Source organism: Micromys minutus (genome assembly GCF_963924665.1).
Source record: "Micromys minutus genome assembly, chromosome: 10".
Classification (NCBI taxonomy): Eukaryota; Metazoa; Chordata; class Mammalia; order Rodentia; family Muridae; genus Micromys; species Micromys minutus.
This window is the reverse complement of record NC_137979.1, coordinates 18,062,525-18,087,769: the sequence shown is the minus strand read 5'-3', so window position 1 is coordinate 18,087,769 and position 25,245 is coordinate 18,062,525. Positions and strand designations below refer to the sequence as shown.

General features: G+C 43.7%; 1 protein-coding gene across 2 annotated transcripts in view; it reads left to right on the top strand.

Annotated features, from left to right (window-relative positions):
• Positions 1-5,001: 5,001 nt before the first annotated feature.
• Positions 5,002-25,245, top strand: part of DNAH9 (dynein axonemal heavy chain 9) — a gene marked incomplete at both ends in the record, with an annotated part of 315,299 nt that continues 295,055 nt past the window's right edge. For both annotated transcript variants that reach the window (XM_080922531.1, XM_080922532.1), the window contains 4 exons: positions 5,002-5,412; positions 15,118-15,314; positions 17,945-18,103; positions 19,366-19,496. In XM_080922531.1, the coding sequence (XP_080778657.1) occupies positions 5,002-5,412; positions 15,118-15,314; positions 17,945-18,103; positions 19,366-19,496 (898 nt within the window). The remainder of the gene's footprint in view (positions 5,413-15,117; positions 15,315-17,944; positions 18,104-19,365; positions 19,497-25,245) is intronic.

Below are 25,245 nucleotides of genomic sequence, written 5' to 3'. Positions count from 1 at the left end.
AGGAGTTGGCTCCAACATTACCTTTCTCGATTCTCCTTTTATCCTTAAGCCATACATTTGGAATGAGAGTGATTACTAATGACTGTGTGTCACAGCAATACTAGATTGTCTTGAATTTTCCTTTTTCAATGTCATTAGTCCAAAACTCTTCGTTTTAGCCTCAGGCAGATTTTTAGGACAAGGACAGAAAAAAGTCGAATTCTTTGTCAAAATATCTTAAGAATTGTCTCTAGGCTAATATTCTTTCCCCTGAAACCTCTGAATTGGGTCTCCACAACCCATGTTGCTTCCCAACACTACTGTCTTCTTGTTCCTACTAGGGTGGCTTATTAAGCCCTGTTTACAACATTCCACTACTCCCTAACTCATGGTCCCAAAGTTTTCCATATTCCTCCAAACAATATGGTTAATCGTGGTATATCAATACCTGTCCCTGGTATCAATTTCTGTCTTAGTTACTGTTTTATTGCTGTGAAGAAACACCACGACCTAGGTAACTCTTCTAAAAGAAAGCATTTAATTGGGAGTGGCTTGCTTTCAGTTTTAGAGGCTAGTCTATTACCATCATGGTAGGAAGCATGGCAGCAGAAGGGTAGACTTGGGTTTCAGAGCTTACATCCTAATCCACAGGCAGGCAGTAAGATAAGCGGAGAAAGTGGAGGGAGGGAAACAGGGAGAGAGGGACGGAGGGAGGAATAGAGGGAGGAAGGGGAGAGGAAAAGGGAGAGAGAGAAAAGGAGGGAGGGAGGGAGAGAGGGAAAGGGAGAGAGAGAGAAGGAGGGAGGGAGGGGGAGAGGAAAAGAGAGAGGGAGAGATGGAGGAAGGGAGAAAAGAAGGAAGGGGGAGAGGGAAAGGGAGAGGAAGAGAGGTAGGGAGGGAGGGAGGGAAGAAGAAAGGGGAAGAGGGAAAGGGACAGGGAGAGAGGGGGAGAGTGAGAGAGGGAGAAAGAAAGGGAGAGAGGGAAATGGAGAGGGAGAGAGGGAGGGAGAGATGGAAGAAGGAAGGGGAAGAGGGAAAGGGAGAGGGAGAAAGGAAGGGAGAGAGAGAAAGGGAGAGGGAGAGACTGGGTCTGGCATGAGCTTTTGAAACCACAAACCTGTACCCCTAGTGACACACTTCCTCTAACAAGATCACACTTACTCCAAAAAGGCCATGCTTCCTAGTCTTTCCCAAACAGTTCTACCAATAGGAGATCAAGCATTCAAACACCTATGAGCCTATGGGGGGCATTCTTAGACTTATTTTCACCTAAGCAACTTTAATAAATACTATGAGATGACATATATATGGAACGCATAGCAGTTGTGTAGGCAAATAAGATAAAAATAGGTCAAAAATTCAAAGGACTTGAGACATATATTTGACTGTAAATATGGCTTAATATATTATTTGTGGGTTTTTTCCAGCAAAGTCCTTTGCTAATGAGAGACTTAAACCATATTTCTAAAATAAAGAGTTCATTTTTTCTTTCTATATCCAGTTAAATTTCCCTTTCTTCTCTGCCTCAGTTTGAGGGGATGAGACATATTAATCCAAAATACAATACTTTACCCAAATAGAGTGAGTGTGTGTGTGTGTGTGTGTGTGTGTGTGTGTGTGTGTGTGTGAGAGAGAGAGAGAGAGAGAGAGAGAGAGAGAGAGAGAGAGAGAGAGAGAGAGAGAGAGAGAGAGAGAGAGATTTGGCTAAAGAGAAGAATTGTAGCTTTGGACAAACAAGTTCATGCAAGGAGATGGTGGACATTGAGAAGAGAGGGGACATGAGGCAAATACTGCAAAACTAATGTTGAAGGGGCAGAAACAGGGGAGGGAGTCAAGGAGACTAACAAGAAGTGGTTACATGGGGAAGAGTAAAACAAAGAGCACTTGCTGTAAAGCCAAAGGATGAAATGCTTCCCCATCCATGAATCAAGAATCAACTGGGCTGAGCAAAGTCTATAAGCACATTAAGAGACAAAGCCTGCTTGACTGGAAAACAAAGACGCCATTGGTAACACACTTATTTATGAGGTTTAATTTCTAGGATATTTGATTATAATTTTATAAACAAAACAATGAGCATTTCCATGGAATAGAATGAACTTTCCCATCTTTTGATACAGAGTCTCATGTGGCACAATGTGACTGACTGGTCCTCTGGCCTCTGTCCTTAAGTGTTGAGACTACAGGCACATATCCTATACTTGGTCTGCTTGTTTTCTTATATTTCTGTGAGACAGGACCTTACTATGTATCTCTTGGCTGTGGTTACTCTACCTTAGTCTTTCACATGCTGGGATTATAGAAATGAGCCACTGTTTTAGGCATATTTATTTGTATTGTTCGTTATATAACTATATCTAAGGAAGTAAACTTGTGTAAAGTGAAAGCAAAATGGTAAAAATAAAACCCATCCCTGATCAAGGACAACGCCAATACACGAGGCCCCAAACCTAGACAAAGAACTACAGGCAAATAAGTCTGAGAGCAGGAGAAACTGTCTTCCCCACGGAAACAAACGGCTACCCAATACCAAATGGCCAGCCCTAAAATATATACACAGGCAAGTAATAAACAGACTGAGCGGGTTGTATTTATGTACCTAGGAACACACACACACACACACACACACACACACACACACACACACACACACACACACACACCAACCAGCAATTCAAACCAAAGAGGCCATGGATTAAAAAAAAAAAAAAAAAAAAAAAAAAAGGCTGCCAGCAATCCAACCTTGACCTGTCATCTTCCAGGTACCACTCCAAGCCTGCTCAAGCCTTCGAATGATTGATGGAGCTCCTAATGGGAGCCATTTTATCTTCAACATCACTATAGATTCTAATCCACATCCATCAAGACAAGCTACTCTCAAAATCCTTACCCCCTGTGAAATGTCTAGGTTAAGTATTAACCAGTATTTTTTGGGAGTAGTTTCTCATTATACCTATTCAGTACACATAAAACAATTAATTGTTTTTAATAAAACCTATCAAGAAATTTCTAAAAATTACCATATAAAACGAACAGGTGTGTTACAGGGAAGCAAAACAGACGGCAGCGTTCACTTTAGGCAGATATCTTCAGAAACTCATTCATTCTCTCTGTGTGCATGTACATGTGTCCACATACATGTTTATACATGCACACATGCCCCATACCAGTCAGAGCACGATGTAGAAAGAAATCTTTCTCTTTGGCTTTCTGCCCTATTTCTCTCAGTGGATCAGAAGTTCACTGCTGGCTGTCTAGCCAGTGAGCTCTTAGGGTCCACCTGTCCCCCACCACCAAGGTAAGGACTGTCCCCCACCACCAAGGTAAGGATTACAGGTATGCACAGCCATGCAAAGCTTTAGCGTAGGCCCTAGTGCTTGCAAAGTAAGTTTTCCTATCCATGAAACATCTTCCTGTCCCATCATGCACCCAGGTTTTATATATGTTGGGGTATGAAAACAGAGATAAAGGGGAAACAAAGCCAGGGTGAGAGGAACACAGAGTTTATTCAAAGGACCCAGAGGAAGTAAAGTGTTCACTCTAAATATAGAACATAAGCAGATTGACACATTAAAGGTCTGCCACCCAAGATGGTAATGGGCACTCCTTATAAGAAGAAGGAAAGAGGAGAGGGATGGAGGGTGGTAGGAGGCAAGGAAGGAAGGATGGAGGGAGGGAAGGAAAGAAGGAAGGAGGGAGGGAAGGAAGGAAGATATGTGAGAATCCTCCGACATGTCTACTTTCCCCAACGTCCTTTTGGAAATATCAATTATTGGATTCATTTTTCCCCTTTCGTCACAATTCCTCTGCTTGTTGTTTGATGCAGCAATGATAAAACACTCTTTATAGATGCAAAGATCCATTTTCTAATGCAACCATTTTCATCACAGAACCCCCGGGTCCCAGTTATTGAGAAATCAATCATTTGAGCTTCCAGGCACAAGTGTTGTCCTGAGGGGGGCTCTTGTTAAGCAGGCTGCCTTTGATAAGGGCCACTCTGCTACTATTCTTTGAAGCCCGTTTTAAGCAATCACTTTACTAAGAAACCCCTTAGAGGTAATACAATCAAAGTGGAGGGACAGACAGGAGATTCTTGCAGACCTGCAGGCCTCTTGCTGAGTGTCCATTTCTTTTTTACACACACACCTTCGCCTTCATTCATGCATACTTATAATATAAAGACCCAGGTGATGAACGCTGATCATGGAGAGGAATTAAATCTCTGAAGAGTGATAATTTTTCAGGTCAGAAGGGGAGAGCTTGCTACATATTTACATATGCTTTAGTACATTTAAGAATTGGCCTGTGGTCACTCCCCCGGAATCATATTGATCAACCCAGCACAGTTACCCTTTTGGCAAATGAAGGTGCAGGCAGAGCAAGGTACTGGAGAATATTTCTACAATAATTAATTTTAAATGTTTGACGGAGATACTCGAAGTGATTACTAGCCACATAAACCTATTTAATTGCAAATTTAAACGAAATTAAGTCCTGTGTCACCAACAGGTAGCATGTCTCTGTAAGCTCATAGTTTGAAGGGAAAAAATAGAGAGAGAAGTTCTATCCAACAACATTCTCCGAGTGTCTGAGTTTTCATCTTGGAAAAAGAAATTTATATTGCATTCAATTTTCTTACATCCATGGTAGGTATTATGTTTGTCATTGCAATTAATTTTTTAATTATACATTTAGAACAGAGTAAGAGAACTATGCAGTTTGTGTATAGAGGCGTCTGAAGACTTTAATCTGGCCTTAGACAAAAAAAAAAAAAAATCCCACGCAAGCCTTTGCCTTGCAGTCTTCAGTGCACATCTAGTCTATCAGACCAGCCTAGATGCAAGAGCCTCCACCAGTTTCCCAGCAACAACGACGCGACCCCGCCCCTTCTCTACCCCTGCCTACCTTATTAACTTAGTGGGGTGGAGCTAGAGTCCAGTGCCCAATATAAGGAGAGCAGAGGCGGGAGGGCCCTGGCTTCCCCGTCGCTAGGGAAACGGACGCTGCAGCAGGCAACGCGCGATGCCGGGCGCGGAGGAGCAGGCAGCGCTGGCGGAGTCTGGTGATGAGGAGCCTGGAGACCCGAGGCTGAGGCTCCTGGGGACTTTTGTGGCTCGGAGCCTACGTCCGGCCGCGGGCACCTGGGAGCGCTGCGCAGGCACAGCCGAGGCAGGGAGGTTGCTGCAGGCCTTCCTTGATCACAATGCTGCCGGGGATCCGCGCCCGCTGCTGGTGGTTCAGTCCGGGCCCGGGGGCCTGGTGGTGAGACCCGGTCTGGACACAGGACCGGAGCTCAGCCAGGCTCGCGCCAAGGGGCTCTTTTTCTTGCGCACCAAGTCTGAGCCTCCAGGAAATCACAGTCTCCGCGGCACAGTGCTCTGCGGGGACCTGCCCGCGGTGCCACTAGAGCACCTGGCTCCGCTCCTCTCAGAGGTGAGGGTGGGTGGATGGCCCCTTGCGGGCAGTGGCTGAAGCTTAAGGGGTGAAAGGGGCGTGTGCATGAGGGGAGGAGTCAAAACCAAAGAGGTGGGGCGACGCTGCAGAGGGAGGGTACGTGGGCGGGGTCACAGGCAGAGGGCCTGGGCCAGGGGTGGAGTCTGGAAGAGAGGGCTGAGGTTGGAGCAAAGGCTGGGAGGGAGTAGAACAGAGAAGCTGCCAGAAAAAGCGAAACTCTGGTGATCTGCTGGGGACAAGTCTGGGTGAAAGCCGGGTCACATTAAGAACCATCCTTGGGTCAGGGGTTTGGCTCAACAGGACGCCAGAGTGTGAAGAATGCCTGAGTCCTGGCAGCTTTGTAAATCAGCAAGCAAGGGCTGAGACCAAGAAAGTGGTGAAGTTTGAGTTAAAGTGGCTCTGCTGGATGGGAAGGAGCTGCACTGCTTTAAATAGTAGCTACCTTTGCAAAGAAGTTTAGAAGGGGGCAGTTTGGTTTTGATCTTTATGTCATTCATTTACCATGCAAGCCGTTATGAAACTGCCTTTTGACAACTGCAGTTGAGTATCCTTTGGGAAATGAAATCCTTTGGGAAGCTGGCCCTCTCTGGGTCTAGCCAGTTGTGAAATTAGTGTGTGCAGATACTAGCTGTGTGATGTTTTGTGTGAGGACAGTGAGGGTAAGCTCTTACCTCAAACTTGGACCCTAGTGGTGAAGCCAGGACATGACTGTTTCTTGCTACATCTAATGTTAGCTCCCTAGTTGCTGTGGAGGGTGGAATTCCAAGGATGAATATGATAGATAGGCAAGCTTTCAGGGTCTAGGGAAGCTAGACTAGCATTGAATTCCTTAATAGTTTTAAATTGAATAGTCCTATTACTGTGTTATGTTTGAATACCATCTGTACAAAAGTCCATCTGTAGGTCATTTCCCCTGGAAAAGAATGATAGAAAAGTATCCTGGGCTTCAGAGGAGAGACAGACCCATGTAGTCAGATGCTGCCTTGATCTCAGTGTTACACTGACTTCTGATCAGGGAGAGGCAGTTGAGGGCACATATGCTTTTGACCCATCTCAGTGAGCTCACAACCACCTGTAACCCCAGCTCTGGGAGACTTGATGCCCTCTTCTATAGATATTTAAAGTTATATGTACATACGCACTTATATAGACACACAGAGACAGGTAATCTTAAAAAATTAAACTATTTTTAAAGGCTTGGAGATAGACAAAAACTAGTATATGTAGCGGGTTGGGCACAATTCAGAACTGTAAAATCAGTAAGGGAATCCAACCCAGATATCAAAAGTAACTTAAGGAACTAGAGAGATGGCTTAGAGCTTATAAAAGCACACTTCCGGGGGAGCAGAGTTTAGTTCACAATACTCAAGTTAGGAACCTCACAGCAGCCTGAAACCCTAACTCTCAGAGATCTGACACCTTCTGTGTTCCGTGGGAACCCACACACATGTGACATGCATTCACATAGACCATACATATATACATAAAACAAAGAGACCGTTTAAGAGATTTTCTCTCTTTCCTTTTCCTTTTCTAGAGACAGAGTCTCATGTAGCCTAGGCCAGGCTCTAGATTGCTATGTAGCTAAGGATGACCTTAACTTCCGATCCTCCTGCCTCCACCTCCCACACAAGGGATGAGAGCACAGGTATGGGGCACAAAACCCATGAGTCTTCTAAAAACTTAGATTGAAGACAAAAGTATTCAGTTAATTAGTAAATGAATGAATTATGGGGCATTTAAACAGTGAAATACTAATACAGAATACCATTTAAAGTATTATTTTTATTTAAAAAACCAACAACATAACCCCCTCAGAAGTTCCTAACCATACAATACAGTGTTGTGGGACACAAACACTGAATATGACACATCTCCAGCCTCCCCTACTCAAGACGATTGAAAGAACACTCACCAAACAACAGACATTATCCTGTCCTCACACGGGACAAACAGCATTCTCCAATTTATGTTTCTGAGTGTGACTGCTCTAGTCTACATGTACCTATGTAAATGGAGACACCTAGCATCTGTCCTTTTGTGAGTTTCAGTGTTTCTCCTGACTTAACACTTAACTATTTCCACAACCAAAAGGTCCTCCAATCACATGACCTCTGGGTTCCCTGAGTCTTTCCCCACCACTTTGCACCCATTCCCCCCCCTCTCTCTCTTTCTCTCTCTCTCTCCCTCCCTCCCTCTCCCCCCTCCCCTTCCTCTCTCCCCTCCCCCTTCCTCTCTCCCCTCCCACTCCTCCTTCCTCTCTCCCCTCTCCCTTCCTCTCTCCTCCCCTTCCCCCTTTCTCTCTCCCCTTCCCCTCCCCCTTTCTCTCTCCCCTCTCCCTCCTCTTCCCTCTCCACCCTCCCCCTCCCCTCCCTTTCTTTCTGACCACTGCTTCTGCTTTTCCAACTTCCTGCATGCCATCATCCCTGCACCCCATACCCTGACAACATCACTCTCTGCACATGACTGTGACCTCAATCCAGCGTCCTTCCAATGTTCCTCAACCACAACAGTGCATTTGTTCCTTGCCCAGCTTGGGAGGCAGCACCATCATTATCATTAACATTCCACTGGGACATTTCACTTAGCCAATGGGGAGGATCCACTGGATCATTTCACTTAACCAATGAGGATCCACTGGATCATTTCACTTAACCAATGAGGATCCACTGGGTCGTTTCACTTAGTCGATGAGGATCCACTGGATCGTTTCACTTAACCAATGAGGATCCACTGGGTCGTTTCACTTAACCAATGAGGATCCACTGGGTCGTTCCACTTAACCAATGAGGATCGATTGGATCATTTCACTTAACCAATGAGGATCCACTGGGTCGTTTCACTTAGCCAATGCTCTCATGGTTCTTTCTGTTGTCACATACAACAGATCTTTTGTTTGTTTGCTTTGTTAAAGCCAAATATATTATGCTGTACAACACACTTTTCCAATTATCTCCATCATCATATTGGCCTGTGGGCATGTCCATGGGCATCTTCTTGATTGCTGGTTGATGTGGGAGGGTCCAGTTCACTGTGGGTGATGCCACCCCTGGGAAAGTGGTTCTGGGTTATATTAAAAACTTCTCCCTAGTCTTTGTTTTAATTTCTGCCGCTACGTTATTCCTTGAGTTATTGAGTCCCTTAATGAATGAGTGTGACTAGAAAGTGTAAGGTGAAATAAACCTTTTCCTTCCCCAAGTTGCTTTGGATTGTGTTATTTATTAAAGCAATGGAAAGCAAGCTAAGGTAAATGCTGATTCTCGTTCCTTCCTGCTGTACATGCTGTGGTAAAATGTAGAATTTATATATAGTATGTAATAATTTGTGTTTAAAAAAAAAGAAATGGGAGACTGGAGAAAAAGTTTAGGGGTGAAGAGCACTGGATGGCTGCTCTTCAGGAGGACCTGGGTTGGATTCTCAGCACCCATATAACTGGTCACAACTAGCTGTAACTCCAGTCCCAAGGGGTCCACCACCATCTTCTGGCCTTTGTGGGCGTGGCACACAAACACATGCAGGCAATGTGATTATAACTGTAAAGTAAAAAGTAAAAATGAAACAGCAACAGCAAATTCTAAAGGGAAAGGAAAACTGAAAACTGCTGCTCAATACTTGAAGTCCAAGCACTTGAAAGACTGAGGCAGGAGGATTGTTGTGAGTTTGAGAACAGCCAGAACTATAGAGTGAGTTCCAGAACATCTTGAGCTATATAAAAGTTTTTGTATAGAGAAAGGTGTGAAGGGGAAAATAGAGGAGGAAGAGAGCAGGGGGGACAGGGAAAAACTAACCTATATTTGGGGAACTGAGTGGTTGAGGTAGAGAGGTGGGTAGATGATTCATGATATTTGTGCTATGTAAATGTTTATCTATTTATATCTTAAATGAAATATTTTTAAAACACTTCAGGTCCCTTACTCACAGAGGCTTTTCTCAAAGCCTATACCAGGAACTCATAAGGCCTCCCATCTACTTCTTCCCTGAACCCCAGAGCTGTTTCCACATCCCTGTAAAATCTGGCCTCTTAACCTGTGATTTCTTTCCTTTTTAGTAGCTGACTTAGCTTCTGACCCCCTACACCGCCCCCCTCTCCCCATCACTGCACACCACCTAAGCCAGAAAAAAAATGTCTTCTGATTTGTGTGTACATGCATCTGCCTCTTGTAACCCTGCTGTAACCCATGCTGTTTTTTGTCAGGGACTAACCTGTATTTTACCCTCAGCCCCCCTACCGGTGAGTGCGTGTGCATGAATAGGAAAGAGGTCATTGGTAAGAAGAAAAGCTATGATCTTAGCATCTTCTCTGTCCTACTGTACCAGTTCAGGTTGAAATAAGGGAGAAATGTTTGGAAGGGACATTACCAAGATTCCCCTCTTCTCCTCCCTCCTCCCCCCTCCCTCATACCACCTCTCCCTTCACTGCTTCCAGTTTACTCTTTCTACCATTCCAGTAGTTGGCTGTTTATTGGTGCTCTGGGCAGTAGGATTTGGAGTGACACATACCTTGGGTTTAATCCCAAATTCTGTCCCATCAGCAGGGTAAAGTGAGCATCTCAAACCATCTTTGTTATGCTCATATACTCTGATGGGGTTGTCATTAAATCTTATCCTTTTTATTTTTGTTTTGGGAACAGAGTTACAAAGCTGCAGCCCAGGCGAACCTTAGACTTTCTACAATCCAGCTCCCTCTGCTTTCCAAGTGCTGGGATTAAAGGCGTGTGCTGCCAGGCCTAGCATATGAAATGTTATCCTAAGTAACATACGAGGATGCCTAAAGCTGTGACCCTTTGTGGGTGTTTCACACAGCCCATCTTTACTTCTCCAACTGGCTCTTCTTACCTTTCTGTAGCCAATGCTGGTTAAAGTCGGGGAAGTAACTGCACTAACCCACAGCCCTCCAATTAATGAGCCTGTTTGGGGTCAGGTGACTTCCTCACTCTGTGGGGCTACTCCACACATGACAATGAACCTGCAGCTTGAGTATTTTCTCATCCTATGACATTACTCTTTATGGTTTTCAGGTGGGCTGGTGGCATTTCCCTCATTTGGCCTACTGGTTCATTGTGACTCTCAATACTGCTTCCATTAACAAACAGTACTTCAACAGAAAGGCTAAGGTCCTCCAATCACATGGAGAGCCTATCTCCTGTGAAATCGTCTCCTATGTTAGTGTCTTTACCACTCTCTTCTCACCAATCTCTCCATCATCATCAGGATGAATATGAGCTGACCGACATGACAAAAATAGGAAAGACTAAGAGAAATCCATGTAGGTAGAGAGGACCATGGATGTGCAAGTAGGCATTTGAAAAGAGCAGCTAAGTTGAGAATCTTAACTCTATATTTAGGGAGAAAATGGGCTGGTTGAGGCCACCCAACACAGTTTTTTCTTTAGGGACCCTTCCCACTTTGAGAGATAAATATAGAACTTATCTGAGACAGTGGGGGTGAGTCCCAGCCTTTGTCCCAACTTTTCATGAAAGGGAAAGTGTCTCTTTCACACTCATCTAGAGCTTTAGGGGGTGTCTAAGGTATAATCTTTGGAGTATAAGGTATACTCAGGACCGAAATAGAGAAACAACCAAGTGAGCTTGCAGGCTCGTTTTAAAGCATCTTGGAATTCTGGGACTTTCTTCCTGGCATACGCCCTAGGATGCTTAAGTATTTACTATGAGAAGGAGCCTTTGACAAGCTTTCACTGCAGTCCAGCCCACCTACAGGACTACCTACATGGCCTACCACTACTTCCAAAACAAAGGCTGGGTGCCCAAAGTGGGGCTTAAGTACGGAACAGATCTGCTGCTGTATCAGAAAGGCCCTCCATTCTACCATGCAAGCTACTCTGTCATCATTGAGCTCATGGATGACAACTTTGAAGGCTCCCTCCAAAGGCCTTTCAGCTGGAAGTCACTGGACACCTTAAGCAGAGTCTCAGGGAATGTCTCCAAGGAGCTGATGCTGTGTTACTTGATTAAACCCTCTACCATGATTTACGAAGACATGGAGACCCCAGAATGCATGAAGAGGATTCAAGTTTAGGTGTGTGAGCACAGAGACTTATCCACATCATCTCAAGAGCCTGCACCCACTGCACCCTCTGCAAGAGGTGATTTTCAGCCAATGAGTTTCTTTTTGAGAGAATAGTGACCCAGATGAACTTTGACCTTTCGATCCTAGAGTCCAGAGTTCATCAACAGCTCTGACGAGATCAGCCTGCCCCAAAGGAGCATTGGCATGTTTGGGAGTCACAGCACCCTATGCTCTGTTGCTTTAATAGAAAAATCTACTCCTTTAGCTTACCTCACCCAAGGACTTCAACCAATTACCTATGTGACTGGAAACCCGTGATTTGGAAACCTTGAAATCTGAAGGACCGGTACACTCTCAATGAACTCATTGTTTGACAGTTTGGTGCATTGAACACAATTTGCAGAGGGAGCTTTAAAACAAAATAATTTAGAAAAGAGAGAATTTATTAGGGAAAAAAAGACCTAGTGGCCATTTGAGCTCCTGAATCAGGCCTATTTAAAACCAAGTTCTGTCACCAGCAGCTTGAAAAGAACAGCTTATGAGGAGACACTTCCTATAATAATACAGCAACTAATAGAATGGAAACACCAAGCAGACAGGGGCGTGTGGTCATAGGTCCAGAAAATTATTTTAAAAAAAAATTGTATTTAAAGCTGATTTTAAAAAGCCCCAGTGGCTGCAGAATAGATAGTTCTGGTCTGGTCCTTCTGGAAACACACACTAAGAAGAGATAATCATTAAATAGAGAGCTAAAAACAACTACAAAAAAGATGACACACTAAGTTCAGTCAGATTTATGTTGGAATCAGGGTAGAAGGCTTTTCAAGAAAGGGATTTTCTAGGATCTCAAAGGCAGAGACTGAATCTCAATTGATCCTTAGGTACTCACATTCTTCCCTAGGATCTGGCATCTTGGAACATCCCTTAGATGTTGGCGAGTGTATACTATCAGAGAAAAGGTGCTCGGGGGTTTGGGTGGAATGAGGTTTGTGGTATATATTAATTGGGGGTTTCTACTCCACCTTAGATCAAATAGTTCCCAAATAGAAGTCACAAAACCTTCATATTTATAAAAAGCCTTCAATCACCAGAACTGGGCAAATATCAATCCTCTATGCTATACTGTCTATTCCCTGTCAATAAACTCAAGATATAATTTGCCACATTCCACCTGGGCTGCTCCTACTCCAACTGGCTGGCTCTCATGGCCATATTCTTCCCATCCACTCACCCCCACTGCATCTTTCTCCTCTTTCTCCTCTCTCCTCTCTTCCCTTTATGGCTTCTGTCTCAGACTCCAAGCCTGGGACAAAGCCCTGCCTACCCCTCTTCTGCCCAGCTACAGGCTGTAGGCATCTTTCTTCACCTGATAGCTGCAAACTAAGGAGCAAAGGTTACATGGCATCACTTGGTTATGGTGAGGTTCTCCTTGTCCCTGCGGGCATCTAGACCTTGGGGGCCAGTATTTAGTGTTCCAATACATAGCAACAGATCAAACCTCAGCATTAAGGTATAGAAAACAATGGCTAAAGTTTTAAAGAAAAGAAAATCTTTACTTTTTTGTCTTTTGTGATGACTGTGGTCCACACATATTCACTCTGATGATGAGGAAGGGACTGGTGAGGGAGAAGTGGGGGAGAGAGAGGCATATGACTCCCAACACAGCAGATGACTTGGACAGTATTTATTTGCCATGTTTTCCAGTGAGGGTACAACACAGGACCACATGGAGCTAACTCTGGGAACAGAGGGAACTGGGCACTGTAGAAGGCATACTTCATAGTATCAAAATGGAGTGGTGGCCCTGATTCCTGTGTGAATAGGAGACTGACTTGTTTGAATAATCCCTGGGGTTAGCAGAAAATTGAAACCTTCCAGTAAGGGATAAGCTGCCACTGTACCGGATCCCTCTTAGTGAGGACTGTTAAGCTGGGGGACATTTTCCAAGGAGCAGATAAAAAGAAAATGGTAGAAAAGCTATTGGGGGCTTCCCTGATCTCCCCAGAGATGAAGGCAACATGTAAGGTTGGACCCTAGTCTTGCTTAGGCCTTGCGGCATAGTGACCTGAAGAACGGTGTGTATGGAAATGCATCATCACCTCTCTCTCCTCCCTCTCTCCTTCCTCCCTATCTTCCTTCTCTGGTTATATATCCTTTCTCACTCTTTCTTTGGTTTTCCTTTAGTTTTTCATTATGGATAGTTTTAAATGTATACAACCTGTTATTCATATATGTTCCATTACCGTCTCTTGTTCTTCTTTTACTCCCCCTGACTCCTTCCTAACCAGTGCTTCCCTCTCCCCTCTCTCTATTTGTGTGTGTGTGTGTGTGTGTGTGTGTGTGTGTGTGTGTGCATATCTTGTTCAAATGGTCACAACTCCTGTGTATTCATGATTGCTTGAGCCATACCACACCCAGAAGACAGCATTTTAGAGCTCATTCTATGGTGTTCACAGTCCCACTTTCCCATCATCTAGTGTCTCCTGGGCCTTAGATTGAGTGACAGAGACGTTTCACATAGACATGACTATTCAACAGTTCTTTATTCTGAGTACTTTGACAGGTTATGATTTTCTAATTTAACCACTGTCCATTGCCAAGAGGCTTTTCTGACTCAGGCCAACAGTGACACTAACCTGCTGGTGTTTAGAAGGTGTCTTAGTTACTTTTCTACTTTAGTGAAAAGACTATGAACAAGGCAACTAATAGGTGTAAGAGTTTATGGGAGCTTACCATTCCAGTTCATCCATGGCCAATCTGGTGGAGAGTCCAGCAGCAGGTAGGCATGGTACTGGTGCAGCAGATAAAAGTTTATATTATCTGCAATAGGTGGAATAAATAACTCACTGGAAATGGCACAAGTCTTTGAAACCTAAGGGCTCACTTCCAGTGACACACCTCGTCCAACAAGACCACCCCTCCCATTCTTCTTCCCCCCAAAAGTGGGGGTCAAAGTATTCAAACATTAGCCTATGGGGGACATTCTTCAGACCCTCCTATACAAGGCAACTTAACAACTTTCCCATTTATCAGAACACTAGCAGTAGATTCTCCCACGGGGCTGACAACCTCAGCAGTCATGGGCGTTTCACCAGGTTTACAATTCTACACATGGATTCCCACCTACGGAGGGACCTCAGCTTCAAAGAGGCAGCAGTTCATCATATCCACAATAGTTATGCCACTGTTCCATCAGTGGCTGGATTTTGTCTGGCGAGTCAGTTTTGTGATACACAGTATCTACATCTGGGTTAAATTACTGATACCTTTTCTTCCCCAACAGTTTGCCTAGTACCTTCCAATACTGTCTAGTTCAATCCCGTTTGGTTTCCCTATGTCCTGTATCCAATGTGTGTATTGTCTTCAGCAACAGAATCTTACTGTCTAGTTCTGGTGAGCAGCCCAAAGCAGTGACAATAGGCTATATTGTTCTGAGAGCCTCTGGAGGCTCTTTCCCCAATAGTTCATAGGGAGGCATCCCATGTACTAGGATTTGGAGGCTAAATAACCCATGACTTCTGGAAGCAGCATTGTCTACCTATGCAAGCTGATTCCATCCAAGTTCCTTTTCTTCCTGTTGAGACAGGGTTTCACTATGTAGCACAGGCTGGCTTGAATTTGCAATCCTCTTGCTTTCTCGGTGTCCCTCTCCTTTAGGTCATTATTCCTGTCCTGGCCAATGAAAAGAACCATCGAGACTGGCCCCACATGGTGTGTCAAGACATCAGGCGCCACGCCCACTCCCTGCAGTCTGACCTCCTCGTAATCCTTGAGCACTTGAAGGGGAGAACCTTGCTGGCTCTTCCTGTGGGCTCAGAAAAAGTGGAGTTTGTGGATGGCTACAGTGCGCCAGTGTAAGTACCACCAGCCCACGGGCTTTGGAGACGGCACAGAAATTGGTTCCTTTGTAGCATCTTCCCCAGGGCTTTTCTTGTCCCTGACTCTACATAGCTCAGTCCACACACAAGCCCCTGTTGACCTCTGACAATGTCCTCGGACTGTGTATTCACACTGATTGTGCCATTGCCCAGACTTAACGCTTGAGGTGTCCTAAAGTGCTCTTGGCACTGTGACTATCTATATCACTTCAGAGCTCAAATCAACCATGGCATTTTCAGTGTTCTCGAGATGTGGCCGATGTCCAGCTGACAGTCAGTCCAGTGGCTGTAGGTCTTGCCCAGTGTGCACCGCCATCGCTCTAGCTTTCAGGCTCTTGCTCCTACTCCAGCCTCCATCCCCAGCAGCTTCAGACTTTTCACCCCCTGGAGATCTTCCTGGTTTTGTTTTTTAACCTCGAGTCCAGACAAACCTGGCTCTCCTGGGGAGTCAGTTCCCCTGCCCCTGAGTGGCCATTAGAACGGCAGCCTCCATTTATGCCTTTGCTTATTTATGTGAGACTGGCTCTCGTTCTGTGTCCTGAGCCATCCTCGACATTTCACACGCTGGGCTCAGACTCAAGATTCTCCTGCCTCAACCTCCCCAAGGAGAGGGCAACAGTCCTGTGCCAACACACCAGACAGACCTGCATTACAACACTGTTTCTCATCTTTAGTTCCTCTCAACTCATCCTTGGGTTTTTTCCTCTTGCTACCCAGGAGTATTTTTTCCTTTCTGATCCAGGGCATGTGTTTAAACAGTTGTTTGTTTCTTTGTTTTTTTCCCGGCATTTCTATGCATAGGCCATCTTCCTGCAAAAGTGTGGTCTGGCTATTATTGTTTTGATTCGGGAACCATGATGTACCTAAGAATAAGTAAAGCATGCAATTGCAGCATACTTCTCAGTAGTTTTATGTGGGAAATGATTATATATCTGTATATAATTTGAAGTAGCATCCTCGTTAACTGGAAAACGTACTGTAGTTTAATAAAAACGTCTAATTTTCAAAATAAATACAATTAATCTTTCCTATTCCCTAGTTCCTCCATACCATACGTTAATAATATTCAGTTCATGTATACAGATCCTTGCTGAGTCTGTCTTCTTTTCTTCATCTTAGATAATTTCCACACAGGCTGCATCATTTGGGGGAGGAGAGAATTTTCTTTTAATGTCTTTCATAATCACTTGTGCTGTACCATTTCTGAGCAAATATAAATTTCACATTAAGTCAAGGTAGTTCCCAGTGTAAAAATATCTATATTTCCACTATACATTTCCTTTCTCCATTACTGTGTCCCTGTTGCCTGGAATATACAGTTTTCTGTTAAGACCCTGATGAGGAGCCAGTCCAAGTTTTATTTAAATTGATTTAAAATGAAAATGCAGTTACCATTATTGTGGTATCTAGATATGTATATGGAATGAGTATGTATGTATGTATGTGTGTGTGTATTGTGTTCGTGTATGTGCATGTTTGTATATATGGAGTATGTATTAGTGTGTATGTGTATACATTCTTGTGTGTGTGATATGTGTATCTGTGTATGTATGTTTGAAGGGGGATGCTTGGGAATTCCTTTCTTTGTTGTAAATCTAAAGACAGAATGAAATCATCCTAGTAAGTCCTGGGGAGGTAGTTGGGGCAACTTATCTCCTGGGAGAGCTGGATAGCCAAGGAATCAGCTTCTGTGCTATGCAGGGAGCTTGTCCTCTAGTGAGATTCAAAGCAGGAATGGATGTTTGGGTACGTTCATCAGTGTTTCATCCATTGACAAGGTCTTGTGCCATTTGAAATTAAGTTCTTAAATTACTCTTCAGAATATTGGTGGACCCTTGACTGTATGGACAATGTTGAATATATACACGAGTAAGCATGTTTCTCCAGAAAAAGATTTAGACAGTTTGCTGATGTGTTTTTAAAGCATCTATTATGAGGGAAAAGGGTAGAATTCATAGGTTAAAAGCCCCGGAAAGGGCTCTGTTGGGAAAATGCCTGGCGCATAAGCACAGAGACCTCAGTTCAGATCTCTAGCATCACAAACACTCAGACACGCTTTTTTAAAAACCAAAAGGATTCATGGGTTAGGTAAAAATTTCCACCTGGTTTGAAAAACTGACAGTTCTCTTTTTAGAGGACATCCAGAAATATTTCTTGAATTAGCTTAAGTTTGTTCCCCCAAGGGTTTTGTGCATTGGCTTTTTTTTTTCCCAGTGTTGCTCTGTGGGGAGGTGGTGGGATCCTAAAGACTTGGAGCTTAGTGCAGGGCAGTTAGGTCACAGGGAGCACTACCCTCAGAGAGGACTAATGTAAATCCTGGAGGATCTCAGCTCCCTCCAGATTATAAAAGAGTAAAGCTATTCCCTGCCTACTTTTTGTCTTCCCTCACTCTATGAATCTCTGTTTGTTTATTACTATCACGGCATCATCCACAGTATATCCTGCACTTGGTCATGAACTTCTGACCTTGTAAAGCAGGAGCTACATGAACTCTTTGGTAAGTTTTCCAGCCAGTGGAGATTTTGTTATAGTCACAGAGGATGAGTGAATACACCAGACTTAAATTCTTTTCACACATACTGGGGGATTTCTCTTGTCTTTTGCAGCTTGGGTTCCATAGACAAGTCAACTGCCTATGCCGTGGAGTCTGCAGTGATCAAATGGAGCCACCAAGTCCAGATGGTACTCAAGAGAGAATCTTCTCAGCCACTCATACAAGGGGAAAATCCTACCCCCAAGGTGGAGTTGGAGTTCTGGAAGAGCAGGTAAGCAGGGAGGCACATATTTACATGGTGGGAGAGAACTGGTCACAGAAGAGAAAGCCAGGGCTGGCCTTGGGGAGCCACCATTGACTTTGGTCCCACCTCCAGGCATTTCTCATCCTCTCTAATGGTGACAACTAGGTGTCTTTGGCTCAGTACAGTTTCTTTCTGTGAACCGGGGACACATTCTTTCCCTGAGGCTCAGTAGCCACCCTTCCCTTCTGGGACACTGTCAGCTCATCAGGGATCTTTCAACAAGGTGCTTATAATCAAATGGAGACTGAAAACATTGTTTTGCTTTTTTGAGATTCATTTTTTTCTGTGAATGAATGTTGTACCTGAACGTATATTTGTGGACCACACTTGTCCTGTCCCCTGAAACTGAAGCTAAAGATGGTTGTGGAACACCATGTGCATGCTGGAAACCAAATCTGGACCCTCTGAAAGAATGCTCCATACTCCTAACCACTGAGATACCCCTCCATCCCGAACTCAGTACATTTATTATAATTCCTGTTCCCCTTTTCTTGGACATTCAAGGTTAGATGTATATACCTCTTTAAGGATCTGGGGGGAAAGGGGCAAAGGGATTTTGGACACTGGCCACAGAACTGCCATTTCTAGGTCTCAGCTCATCATTAGCATCCATGATGTTTCCCTCCCAAAGGGTGATGAGCATTATCTAACTATTGCTCCTCATCACTTCCCTTCTTACTCTCCAAACCTTCACACCTATTTATCACTGTGCTGGTAAATATTTTCTGGAGGAGACAGGCAGATGCTGGAGGCAGATGTCCCTGACCCTAAACAGAACACAGTGTCTGTTCCTGTCATATCCCTAGGACCAGCTGTCCTGTAGGGCTCCAGTGCTCTTTGCACCCCCCATGCTGAGAAGCCCATGGACATCTGATTTCTGACCATTTCCTGACCTATGATGAGGCCCTTTTCTAGATGTCCCACTTCAGCAATACTTTCGTTTCCCTGCCCCAACCTTGCTGTAAGAACTAATGACCTCCAGCTGCCAAGCTTTTGGGTCACCAGATGGTCTGATCACAGCAGTATTTTCTGGAGCCTTGGGCCTTGGTTCCTGACTCGGGCTCTGCCCTCGCTGTTCTGAAACAGATGTCTGAGTTGGGTTCTTGGGGATGCAGCTCAAGCTCTGTGCAGGTACGTGAGGCAGGGCTCTCTGCCTGCAGGAGGGTGTGGCATCACAATGTGACAATGTTTCCCTGGGCTCACTTGCATCCTCTTCCTGGGCATTGCAGGTGCCAGGACCTGGAACACATTTATAATCAACTAATGACAATCAAGGAGAGGGGCATGACTGAACTCCTGGACAAACTTCAGAGCAGCTACTTGCCAGCTTTCAAAGCCATGTTCAGAGACGTTGAAGCAGGTGAGGACTGGCAAGTGTCTCCACAGATCTATTTGGCTCAAAGTTTTCTTTAGCGCCCTGTCTACTTCTCACTTTGTGATGTCAGCATCTTTACATCTTTGTCACTTTCTTAGCTGACACAAGACAGCATGGTGGCAGGGACAAATCTGGAAGCAGCTAGGTTTGTAGGTCAGCTGCCCTGTGGCCTTAGATACACTGTGCAGCCTTGTCCTGGTTGGAACTCAGCTCTGGGGTACCTGCTCTCTTGCTTCAGTCAGCATTCGTTAGATAATCTAGATGGAGAGTGCTATTAGCTGCACTGCCCTATGAATACATGCGGTGACAGAAGTGACCTCTCACCTCTGGAGGTCAGGTCCCTCAGTGCTGCCCTCGGCATCTTGAAACAATCTCCAGTCTGTTTCTAGCACCATTCTGGCTTTTGTGTCCTGATGGGACTGCAATTTCCCATCCCTCCATGTGTCAGACAAAATCAGCCTTTGTCAAAATCGCATAGCTGGCAAGGGCTGTGACAAGACGTAGATGAGTTCCCCAGGGTTTCCTCTTCCCTTTCAGGTGTGTTTGCTCCCTAAACCCAATCTCCATTTGTCTACTAAACCCCTCCTTGTTCTTAGTACTGTAGGTCAAAATGTGCTTTTAAAGATATTTTCAATTTTGTATGAATTAAGCCTAATCTAAACAGTGATCTTCAAGTATTCTCTTCTCCCAAAACTTTCTTTAAGTACTCTGCCCCAGGAAGGTCAAAAATGTAGACCTAATCAAGATCTACTTGTTCTCTAAACAATGGATGTTTCTTGTATCCAGAGCTCCTTGGCTGATCAGTCTGTCATCTTGTCTGTCCTTCTGCCCTTGGGAATGAAAGAGTCAGTGACAGTGTATGTTTTTCCTCTCTTCCTTTCTTTGTGTGCACCTTTGTTGTTATCTTTAAGACAGCATCTTTCTGGTTAGCTAAGGTTGGCCTTGACCTTAGTATGTAGTCTAGGCTGGCCTTGAACTCCAGCTTCCTGCTACAGAATCCTAAGTGTTGGAATTACAGGCATGAGTTAACACACCCAGCTTCAGTGTTGGTGTTTTGAAGTGATCGATGCAACAGAGAAGAGCTGTCACAGATTCTGAGGTCTCCCTGGCCCCACAAGCCATTACAGTGGCTCCTGAGACAGCAGATACAGCTGCCTTGAACAAGATGTTAGTTGAAGTTTCAATTCACTCTTTCTCCAGAGGTACTGTGGCCCAGGGATGTTATGTATGTTTCTAATTTGAGCTTCAGTTGACATACATGGGTATCACCAGAATTTGTTATGGTATACCACTGTGGATTTGAGAAATGACTGGACAAGCATTTTACAAAATGACTTTTAAAAAGCCCTGTTTCTGCAAATTATACCAGTTTTCTACTTTGGGTTGAAATAGGTTTTCATTTTATATACGATCAGCCCTCCACATCTACGGGTTGGTTTTCATGGACTCAACTGACCATGCTTTTAATTTTGTTCCATACCAAAAACATATTGATTTATTTACTGTTAAACACCACAGTGCACAGGTTTCTCTACAAGATTTGTATTCTACTGGTTAGTATGAGCATATTCCAGGGGTGCATGATGGCCAGGCATAGAGGTGTATACCTATAAGTCCCAGTGCCTAGAAGACGGGGGCTGGGAGATCCCAAATTTGAAGCTAAAGAGATGCTTGTCTCAAAAAAACCAATACAAATATACTTCATTGTGTGTCTAGGTTATATACACGCAGTACACTCTTTTATACAAGGATATTGAGCATTTATGTCCCTGGGTATTGGCAGGGGGACCTAAAACAGACCTCCCCATGGATCCAGTCTTAGTTAGGGTTTCACTGATGTAAACAGACACCACAACCAAGGCAAGTCTTAAAAAAAAAAAACAAGATTTAATTGGGGCTGGCTTATAACTTTAGAGATTCAGTCCATTATCCTCAAGGCAGGAACATGACAGCATCCACACAGGCATGGTGGAGGCAGAGCTGAGAGTTCTACATCTTCATCTGAAGGCTGCTAGCAGAATACTGACTTCCAGGCAGCAAGGACTAGCATATTAAAGCCCACTCCCTTAGTGACACACCTACTCCAATAAGGCAGTACCACCTAATAGTGCCACTCCCGGGGCCAAGCATATACAGACCCCAAAGATCCATTATAATTTTTTGCTATGTTATGTGAGAGTTTTCACCAGGGAAGCAGTGCTATAGTGTGCTCAGCACATATATGAGACATATAACATGCAAATGCCTAATGTTTCGAGCTCAGCTAACAGAGCATAAAGGAAGAGTGTGCTCTGAACTGGTTATTCCATGCTCACATGTATCTCACTTTAGCAGATAAGGAAACTCTTGGTCACAAACAGCACTATGATACTACCGAACATATAGTACAGCAATAGCAGAAGTCCTTTAACTATGTTATTCAATTCCCATGATGGGAGAAAAAGAAAATTAGATTAGAGGTGTCAGAGAGAGAGCCTTGGTCAGGAATTTGGCAGAGCCTACAAGACTAAAGAGATGTTAAAGGCTGTTGACTGATTTTTATCATGTCTAATCTAATTTCAGAGCGTTTGGCTTTCTTTATCGTGAGTAGATACAGTGGGTGGGTCATTCTTATTAGACACGATTGGCCAGCTCATTGGCTGTGTACTGACTAAAGAGCAATAGAAGAAGTGGAGTATCTGGGTGTGAGCACAGGTCAGAGAGCTAAGAATACAAGAGTGGGGGCAAATATGATTGGAAAATGAATGGATTAGAAGTTGAAGATGCTTGGAAAACAGCAAGCAGAATTGACTGTTCCCTTGGGGACAAAGATATCTAGCTAGGGAATTCTCTTGTTGGTCATTAGCAGGACCAGTTGACACAGAACACCCTGGTTTCTAATTGTCTTGGTGTAACAGCCACAACAGAATGACTCATTTAGTTGTCACTATTTTAGAGTCTGAGAAGATCAAGACTAGGGCCAAGGATTTCAGTTGTCTGGTAAGGGTTTCCTCTCCTCCTGCAGGATGGTACTTAGTTGCTGCATCCTGGGGAATGGGGGTGGGGAGAAATCTTCTGTCTTCACATATGGAAGTGGAAGGCAAGCTAGCAGAATGGTGCAAGAATCTTAAATCCTAGTCACAAGGGAGGTGACTTTTGGGGAATGGGGAGGGTAAAGTGGGGGGATACAGTGAAGTCACAGCTCCAACCAGAAATGTTTGAAGGTAGAGTGCTTGGGAAGAAGGCAAAGCCCTGTGCCCCACTGGAGCCACAGAGGGCTGGCCCACTCTTCCGTACATCTCTCCTAATTTCCCACCCCTACTCCCTGAGAAGTCCTCAGATAAGCCAGTGACTTAAAACTGAACATAGTGCACATATTATGGACATTTATAGCAGAAATTAGCAAATGGATGCATAAAAGCATTCCCCTTATAGTTTGTTATTAAAGGTTCACCAGCAAATGATACACTCGTCTGCCAAACTATACAAAATATAAAATAGCAAGGTGGAAAGATGGCTCACTACAATCACTTTCTCTGCAAGCATGAGGACTTGAGTTCAAACCCCGGCACCCACATAAATGTTGGCTGTAGATATGAGTACCTATAAACCCAGCATTATAGGGCAAAGAATGCAGAGCCCAAGAGTCTCAGGTCAGCCATCCTAGTTGAAAGGAAAATGTTCAATCCAATAAGACACCTTGTCTCAAGGGGGAAAAGTGGAAATTCATACAACAATACATTTGACTTCCAGCTCTGGTCTCTTGCTTGTACCTGTACCACACACACACACACACACACACACACACACACACACACACCAGTATGGCATATCACATTTTAAGTTATAATAATAAATATAACATGGGACTGGCATAAAACATACATGTTGAACAACAGAGCAAATCAGAAAACACAGACATGAGTACTTATGATTAAAATCACCTCATGTTGACAAAGGTTCCCAAAATACAAACTGAAGGAAAGAAAGCATTGTTAGCAAATGGTGCTGTGAAAACTAGATGTCCATGGTAGGATGAATGGAGACCCATTTCTATGACTCTGCACAAACATAACTGTGTGAATCCTAAAACCCTGAAGCTGTTTCCCATAAGAAATACCCTCCAGGAAGTAGGCACGGGAAAGGGCTTTCTGAGTGGGACTCCATTCACTCAGGAATTAGAGTGACCAGTTAAGGAATAATAGGACCTCATTACACCTAAGAGCTTCTGTACAGAAAAATAAAACACAAAAACACAAACAAATAAAAAATTCAGTTAAAGAGAAAGCCCACAGGGTGGGAGGAAATCTTCCTCTACTAGACATCTACTAAAGGATGAATTTTCAGAATATGCTGAGAACTCAAAAAAAAACAAAGAATCTCAAAAACAAGCAACACTAAGGAAAATGGGCTCTATATCTGAACAGAAACTTCTCAAAGTCTTTAAAAGTGTTCAAGATCCTTAATCATTATAAAAATGCAAAATAAAACTGCTTTAAAATTTCATCTCACCCCAGTCAGAGTGGGAAGATCAACAAAACAACAAATGCAGAAGATGCTGTCGGGAGAGGCAGGCCCTACTGCAAACTGTTGAAGCCACTTCAGAAATCAGTGCAGAGAACTCTTTTTAGTTTTTATTTTTTGATTGCTCTTAAATCATCATGTTTTCTTTTACAACTTTGTTTTTTAAAAAGAGGGATACATATACAGATTTTAAAGGAATTATAGCATAACACTATATGAATATTTTTGTCAGTACTTAATTCTTTAAGAAGTTTGATAACATGCATTGAAATCCCACTAATTACCATAAGCCTAAAGTACATGTAGGACAGAATGTAACATGGAAACAGTTTCCTTGGTGAGTATAGATTAAGCATAATGATCTTTGAATACCAAAATTGCCACAAGGCTATATTCTTAGCTCTTGGATTATTAATGATTTAAGGTCCAGGTATTCCACACTCTGAAAGGGTGCTATACATTTTTTTTTCTAAGAAGGACTGAGACTTTCAATTTTTGGCCTTTGTTTTTCTTGAGCTTCACATGGCCTATGAGTTGTTTCTGGGGTGTTCAAAGCTTCCTGGGGTTAGTATCTTCTTCAACAAATGGTGTTGGTTCAACTGGCACTCAGCATGCAGGTGAATGAAAATAGACCCTTTCTTATCTCCTTGTACAAAGCTCAAGTGCAAGTGGATCAAAGATCTCCACATTAAACCAGGTACACTGAAACTATTAGAAGAGAAAGTAGGGAAAACCTTAGAACACATAGGCACAGGGGAAATTTTCCTGAACAGAACACCAATGGCTTGTGCTTCAAGGTCAAAGATCGAGAAATGGGACCTAATGAGATTGCAAAGTTTCTGTAAGGCTAAGGACACTGTCAAAAAATCTTTTTTAAAAATGCTAAAAATAGTCACACACTAACATGGTGGTACACTCCTTTAATTCCAGCAGCCAGGAGGCAAAGGCAGATGGATCTCTGTGAGTTTGAGGCCAGCCTGGTCTACAGAGTGAGTCTAGGACAGCCATAAACACCGATAAACCCTGTCTCAAAAACAAACAAACTAACTAACTAAACCAACAAAACCCCTAAAAATAGTAGACCATATGGCTTAGCTAAACCTTCCTTGCCATAAGTGGAAGACTTGACATCCTGCTCCACAGATGAATGCTGCTCTTCTCAGAGTGGTTAGGAAATGGAAGGATCTGAATGTTCTTCAGCTGGTGAAAATGTGGTCTGTATACACGGTGA